We start from the raw sequence: 7,985 nt of genomic DNA on the forward strand, positions 1-7,985 counted from the left end.
ATTGATCCAAACACCTACCTTGTGGTGTTGGAAGGACTAAATGGTTAAGTGAAGTTTGTTAAGTGCCTAGCCCAGTCTTGAGCAGCATAGCAAGTCATCCGTAAAGGTGGTGGCTGTAAGTTAACAGCGGGGCAAGGCACAGGGAGGTGGGGAGGGAGATTATTACTGATTTTAGTTCCACTCAAAGAAACCTTCCCCCAAGAGACAGGACAACAGAAGGGAGGGAAGTCCAGGCTATGGTATGCTCATTTATTCAAAATGTCTTTATTGAAACAGAATGATAGAGCAAGAAAGAATGAGGTCTGGGAGGATGTCTTTGGGCGCAGGATGATGCCCAGACCTAGTGATTACACTGTGGAGCTCGCTCCCTGTCCCCTGACTCTTGCCAAGGAAGTGAACACAAAGCAGCAGGGAGGAGATGGGGGTGGGGACAGCCCTCTGAGCCCTCCTTGATGGCTGGCGTGAGGTGCCTCTCAGTCTCCTGGGCAGCCCTGCCTTCCTCACCAGTCCTCCCAATCTGTTTGCCAGGGCCTTATGCCACCTTTCAGTATGAGCCAGCCTCCTGCCAGGGTGCTCAGAGGCCACTCAGAGGGCAGGGTTGGGGGTGGCAAGCAGTGGGACATGGTCACAGCGATTGGGGGGTGGCTGCCGCAGCAGGGAAGGCCGGCGGCACAGCTCCCCATCCCGGAGCACCTCGGGCAGGAGCTTGCGCTTGGTCTCCGGCAGAAGCATGATGCTGAGGATGCAGAGGAGGGCACAGGCTGCCAGCACCACATGCTGCAGGAAGGCTCCATGGCCCATGTGGAGGCGCTGAGCTGGGCCACTTAGCCCTCCAAGAGCCCCCAGTGCCATGATCAGACCCAGGCCTCGGCCCCTGGGAGAGAGGGAGGAGGTACTCAGCCTCTAGCTGTGGCTAGCCAACCCTTCTCCAGCAGCCTCCCTGCCTCCCTTAGGCCCCTCCTCAGCCAGAGCAGCACTGCTCTCACCGGACAGTGGTAGGGATGACTTCAGAAGCAAGAAGGGTGCTGAGGATGCCAGCAGCTTGGGAGGAGAAGAGGCCAAGGACAGAGAAGGTGGTGATGGCAGCCTCGTTCAGATCTGGAGGACCAAGGGAGGATGTGAACAGAGGTGAGGAGATCAAGCTCGGTCTAGGTCCTGGCATCATCCCTTTGGCTCTCTGATCCCATGGCTCTCTCTGGTCCCATGGCTCTGGCCAGGTGGGCTCTGGGCATCCACTAATTGATTGGGAGAACAGACAGGGTTGTGTGGCTGGGGGGTGGGGGGTGAGGGGCAGGGAAGGTGGACTGTGGAAGATCTGAGCAGGGTCTGGTCTTGGGAGGCCTATGCCAGGAGCAGTGGCTGATTCTGTCTGGAGCACCTCTGCTGGGGTTCCTTTGCTCAGCCCACACTGTGGGGAAGGGAGGATGCTCACAATCCCACAGGCCCAGCAGGACAAGGGACGCAATGCCAGTGAGGGTCATCGAGAGTAGCAGGATGCCCCGGCGGCCAAATCGGTCCACGGTGACCCCCAGGAAGACGCAGGCCAGGGCTGCTGTGCCGCTGGCTAGTAGGGAACACAGGTAGAAGTCCGATGGGCTCCCTCCTCCTCCCACAGGCTGGTAGCAGTGGCGGATGGCATGGGCAATAAAACTGTGAGAAGGGGGTAAAACAAAGAGGAGTGTCTGAATCCCCATCCACATAGCCTTCCTCAGGCCTTCCCCACCCAGCCAGCCCCCATTCCAGCTACTGGCCTGGCCCTTGGCTCAGACACCCAGGCTCACTTGGTGAAGCCCAGGATAAGCAGATTTTTCCAGATGTTCCGGTAGTTGAGGAGGGAAGCGAAGGAAAAGGAAGATGTTGCAGGGAGAGGGCAGGTGTTCTCCAGGTCTTTGGGAAAGAGAGAGGAGCTGTCTGTTAGAAGAAACAGCTGAGAACCCAGGGTCATCCCACATGGGTGGTGGGGACCCTGGGATGTGGCACAGATATAACTATGGAGAGGGTACTATCATGTGTGCATGTGAGGTGTCTATCACCTGTAGGGACCCCTGTCTCTTACCCTGTAGGGCCTCCTGGGCCTCCTCTCCCAACATCTGCCCATGGGGCCGGTTCCGCTCAGCCAGGATCCTCAGCACGGACTGGGCCTCCTCAATCTGTCGCTTCACTATTAGCCACCTTGCAGACTCCAGAAACAGACCAGGCCAGCTAGGGACAGAGTAGGGGTGCACTCTCAGGTCTTCCATCTCCTGATCCAGGGGTGGGAAACTCCCACCCTGAGGGGCTGGGGCTGGGAAAGGTGGGGACAAGGGGTAGTGGAGAGGAGGAAGGGTCTCCGGGCTAGAGCCAGGCTGGAGGTAGAAGTGGGAATGGCCAGACAACAGGTGGAGGATGATACTAACCCATAAAACAGGAAGAGGATGCAGGGAGCGGTGATCATGCGCTGCAGAAATCGCCAGTCCTTAGAGACAAGGGCCAGGCCCAGGAACAGGAAGTGACCCCCCACCCCCACCAACTCCCCTGCCAGGGCCACCCGAAGCCTCTGGGTTGGGTCGCACAGCTCCAGGCCTAGAGATACAGCAGGGACAGGGAGGAGACGCCAGGGGGGAAAGGAGGGATGGGAGAGAGAGGGAAGGAGGGACAGAGAGCGAGGTCAGACCCTGAGTGGAGGCTGCAGCCATCACCTCCCACAGACTAACCTCAGAATGGCAAAGAGTGGAGAGACTGTTCAGTCCTCTCTCTTCTCCTGCTCAAACCTAGGAGGACTCAAGGGTCAGAGTCCCTGGTGAGTGAGTGTTCGGCATTCCTACTTTACAGTCCCTCTCACATCAGACTTTTTATCTGACCTGCATTATCAATGCTTGTCCAACCGCATACAGCTACTCAGGATTTCATTTTTAAATGAGGCACCATTCCCTGACAACAGTGAGTCAAGGGCAAGGAAGGCCTTAAAGATGGGGGGGGGGGGGAGGTTCAGGAGGAGGGGTGTGGAGAGAAGCAAAGTCCCTGGATCCTTCAAAGACTAGGGCAGAAAGATAGCTGAGATCCTGGACAGCTGAAATTTGGGGCTGAGAAGAGACTGAGGGGGCTCTAGGGGGGGAAGTGGGAACAGCCTGTGTATACAGACAGGCAGGCATGGGCCTCAAGGGAAGGACATCTGGGAAGTTGCCACTCACGCATCAGGTAGACACCAAGGTCAACTCCAGCAAGCAGAAAGCCCAGGAGGAATCGGAGGGCCATGACACCTGTGGAGGAGCCTGCAGCAGCCCCTCCCACTCCACAGGGCCCCACCAGCCCCAAAGTCAGCAGCACAATCCCTCGACGGCCGAACCTGGAAAGTGGGAAGGGCCTCTGGTCACCCAGACTCCCTGGAAAAGGAGTTGCCGGGTAGGGCCCAGCTGCCCACTTCAAAGCTGGAGGTATGAGGATGAGGCCCCGGGGTAAAAAGTTGGACTGGGGCTGGAGAAGATGGGAAGGGATGGGGACCATGGGTAATTGATGTCTGGCTACTGGGCACTGGAGTGTAGCTCTGTAGCTATGCAGGGGATTGACTCTTGTGGATGAGGCTGTTGGTCAGAGACGAGAGCATGGAAGTGAGACCAGCCATTAAAGGAGATTAGATATTGCTTGGGGGACATGGAACCAGTGATCCTTGGGGATAGAGCTATTGGCCATTGGAGATAGAACTTGTCTTGCTCAGACTGGTCAGAGGAGATGAAGTCATTGATATATGGAGTTGGAACTATAGATCTAGGAAGGCGAGGTCATTGGCTACTTATACATGGGGATGGTATTAGTCAGTGAAGACACAGCTATTGACCTTAGGGACTGAATAATTGATTTGGGGGGATGAGGCCATTGTTACATGGGTTGGTTTATGGGTCATTTAATCCATACAGATGTCAGTGGGGATGGGGTCACTTGCCAGAAGATCCACTGATCCATGAGAATAGAACTATTTGTTAACCCATGGGGTAAAACTATTGATCAATGGGGATGATCATTAATCTTTGAAGACTGGACAAATGATCTTTGGGGATAAGGCAATTGATTCATGAAGTGGGGACATTAGTTCTTGGGTGGATGGAGCTATTGGTCAATGAGGAATGAATCTACGGGGATATAAATCCACAAGGATAATCAATAAGCTGGCAGTGAGACCAGGGAAGCTGAGACTATTGGTCAGCAATGGTGCTTACTGACTATGAGTCAATGAGGACAGGGCTACTGATCCTTGGAGGCTGAGCTACTGATCTTTGAGAATAGGACCACTGATCTGTAGGGATGAAGATAGGGGTCACTGATCATTGAGAAGGGGGGCTGATCCTTGAGAGTGAAACTACTGCCCCAATACAATGGGGTCATTTTTCCATGGAGATGAACTTATTGGTTAATGAAGCTAAGGCTATTGAATTTAGGAGACTGAATTATTGGTTTTTGGGGATGAGGGTATTATTCCATAGGAATGATGCTCTTGGTCTGTGGGAATGAGACCACTAATGCATGATGAGAATGGGCTGTTGACGTGTGGTTTTAGGAACATTTTTCCAACAGGTGTGTGGCTATTGGGCAGTGAGGGCATATTGATTTTGGCATTACTGAATGTTGTGTTGCCTTTGACCTATGGGAGTTGAGCTATTAATCCATTTGGATGGGACTGTAGATGGATGGAGATGAGTCTAATAATCCATGATGATGGTCAGTGGAGATGGAGCACCTGGTCAGTGGATGGTATCAGGAACCACAGGAATTGGGAGTTTTGATCCCAGGGGAGAGCTACTGGTTGGCAGGGATAAGTTGTTGGTCTTTGAGATAAGGCCATTGATTCATGCGAATTGGGCTTTTGATCTGAGAGGATCTAAGAGCATTGAAGACCATGAGGATGAGACTATTAATCTCTGGGGGGGGGGTACTATTATGATTATTGGTCTTTGGGGTGGAGTCATTTGTAGTGTTGAACTATATAGGTCAGTGGGAATGCGGCTTTTGATATTTAGGAATTAGCATACTGATCTGTAGGAATAACACCATTAAGATGAAGCCCATTGTGTAGATGGGGCTATTACTGGGTATGAGTCTATGAATCTATGAGGGTACAGAGGGAGGTGGTTAGTGATGACAGGGACAATAGAGGACGAGCTAGGACTTTTGATCTGTAAAGGTAGGAGTTTTAGTCAGTGGGGATGGGGCTATCATCTTTGGAGATGAGCCACTGATCCATGGATATGGGGATGGCTAATGGGTGGTATTATTCTCTTGTGCAGAAGAGGTATGGAAGGAGTATTTCTTGATGGGGAGTGAAGTGAAGGTGAGACAGGGCTGGGGCTGCAGATCACTAAACAGAAGAAGTCCAGAAGACTGCAGAGTCCAGTGAATCCTCTTCGGCCTCCTGTTAAGGCCACCTGCCTGGGCTAGCCACCCTAGCGTCCCCTTCTCTCTACCCGCCCTGTCCCCACAGCAGCCCTCACCTGTCCGCAGGGTAGCCCAGGAACAGATAGCCGGAGGCAAAGCCCAGGATGAAGAGGATCTGCTCCAGGATCACCTGCCAGCCCAGGTCACACACTAGATCCCACTGGGGATGTGAGAGGGATATAGCCGGCGTCAGGCCCTATGCTCCCCTCTCTTGGCCCACCCCCAGACCCGCGGCCCGGCAGGCCGCCTCACCTGGCCGATGGCGTTGGTGGTGAGCACCGGCAACCCGTTATAGTCCCAGTCCTTGAGACAATGGTTGAAGTCCGGGGGGGCAAAGCCGCTGCACGAGGGGTCCGTACTGGTGACGACGCGGCTGGCAGCGCTGGCTGCTAGGGCCGCGCTAGTGACGCTGACGCCGCTGGCGTTGGGGGTCTGCTCCCAGCCAGAGGCGTTGGGGGCAAAGCCCCCGTAGTGGCAATGCAGTGGGGGCGCCAGGGTGAAGATGGGGTCCGAGGCCAGGCCCAGCGCCACGAAGAGCACGGGCAAGCAGCAGAGGCCGAGCTGCAGCTGCTGGCCGCCGCCCAGCGCCCCCACCTGGGCGAGCAGCGCTTCAAAGCTGAGGGGGCCGGGGGGCACGGCCAGCGACAGGCTGCTGCCCAAGCCGTCGCCGCCCGCGTCGCCCTCCCCCTCCCGCTCGCGCTCGCGCTCGCGCTCACCCTGCAGCTGCTCCGTGGGCACCGCATCTCCGAGGGTCCCGACCTGCTGGGGGGCGGGGGGCACAAGGGTGAAGCGGAGAAGCGGGGAAAGCCGCAGAGCAAGGGAGGAGGGCGGGCGCGCAGCGGGCGTCAGGGGCGGGGGCGCGGGAGCAGGACGCCAGGCGCGGGCGCGGGGGGATGATGGCGTAGCCCCCAGGGCGCGGGCACTTACTCCGTTGGAGCTGGGGGTGATCTCCACAGTGCTGTCGATTTTGCTGCCGCCCCCGCCATTGGGCTCGGGGGTCCCGGTGGCCACCCGGGGAGCCAGCTTGCCGACCGCAGGGGCCCCGCCGGCCCTCACCGAGAGGATGCGCTGCGCTCTGGCCCGGTGGGGCGCCGGATGCGCGGACTCAGCGGCCGGAGAGACCCGGCTCCGCAGCTCTGCAGCCGCGGGCGCCTCCTTCGTCTCTGCGATCTCGGCGCGGCTTTCCCCTCCCCTTCCTCCAGACTCTCCTCCCCTTCCCACGTCAGCAGAACCTTCGGTCCAGACTCTTCGTCAGAGGCAGGAAGGGGGGCCAGGGCCCAGGGGCTCTGTCTCTGTTCCCTGGGTCTGCAGGTCATTGCGGTAAAAAGGAAAGAAAGCTGAAGGATAGCAGCTATCCAGGCAGTTGCCAGAGATTCCGTCTTTGCTTCCAATTCCTCCCCATCCATCCATCCATCCATCTTCCCATCCATCCACTCATTGTCAGTAACATTTATTAAGTGTCTATTATGTGCCTGGCCTTGTGCTAGGCTTTGGGGGGTGACAGGATGGACAAGGCCACCTTGGAGTAGCTTACTTGGGGGACAGCTGTGTGTACTGGCATCTACAGTTCAGGGGATGCACACGGAGGGCTGGGTTGGGCCCTGTACGCAGCGCTGGCTGCCATTCTCTAAATAAGACTGCCCTACCCCCACCTCGGTTGAGTCTTTGTCATTTCTCAACATCATTTGGCACTGTTTTGTTTGTTTGTTTTTGTTTTTCATTTGGCACTGTTGACCACCCTTTCCTCTAAACACTTTCTTTTTTGGCTACTAAATCTCACACATTCATTCTGTTTCTCTAGCTCCTCTTTTCTCCACGGCAGGCTCGTCCTCCTCTTCACCATCATTCAGGGTCTGCAATCCTGAGGCTTGGTCCTGGGTCCCCCTTTCATTTCACCTTGAAATCTCACCCATGCCCATGGCCTCATTCACCCCTGATATAAACGATACAAATCTGATCTCCAGCTCCCACCTCTCTTCTGAGCACAGGATCTCTGAACTTTGGATGACTCACAGGGACCTCAAACTCCATATATCCAAGACCAAACTTACACTCTTCCCCCTGTAACATGGCAGTCTTCTAGTGCTTCTTTCCCCCCAGTGAATGGTACCCTCATCACTCAACTGTGGCCAGGTGCTCAGGTGACACCCCTTATGATGCCTCCTCCTTACCCCCATGTCAAATCCTTTACAGAATCCATTTTATTCTCTACAAGTTCTCAGATACTCTGCTTCTCTACATCACTACCACCACTAGTCAAGCTACCTGTTGCCCAGGACTCTTGAGCCTCCTATCTGGTGTTCTGCATCTGCTTCATTTCCGCCCCCTTCCCCATCTGTATTTCTAGTGCAGATGGAGTGATTTTCAAAATGCAGATCTATTCACCTCCCTTTTCTGCTTAACAGACTTCAATGGCTTCTCCTCTTCAACAAGGGAAATGCTAATATTCCAGAAGCCTCACATATGGTTCTACATGCTGGATCCCATACTCCCTGGTGCTCCACCTTGCTTCTCTCCCCAGACTGCACTCATTACACTGGCCTTCTTTCATTCAGTTTTCCCAATGCCATAGGGCCCTT

At 55.3% G+C, this 7,985-nt stretch overlaps 1 protein-coding gene across 1 annotated transcript; it reads right to left on the reverse strand.

The window, feature by feature from the left end:
• Window positions 1-235: 235 nt before the first annotated feature.
• SLC22A17 (solute carrier family 22 member 17) lies at window positions 236-6,654 on the reverse strand (the record flags this gene model as incomplete). Its single annotated transcript, XM_077910893.1, has 10 exons — window positions 236-874; window positions 987-1,098; window positions 1,433-1,650; window positions 1,782-1,887; window positions 2,057-2,202; window positions 2,397-2,562; window positions 3,171-3,325; window positions 5,463-5,566; window positions 5,659-6,168; window positions 6,334-6,654. Coding segments are annotated over 10 exons (2,127 nt in total), but the record flags the coding sequence as incomplete, so codon positions are not given.
• Between the last annotated feature and the right edge of the window lie 1,331 nt (window positions 6,655-7,985).

This window comes from Canis aureus, chromosome 9, assembly GCF_053574225.1.
Source record: "Canis aureus isolate CA01 chromosome 9, VMU_Caureus_v.1.0, whole genome shotgun sequence".
Lineage (NCBI taxonomy): Eukaryota > Metazoa > Chordata > Mammalia > Carnivora > Canidae > Canis > Canis aureus.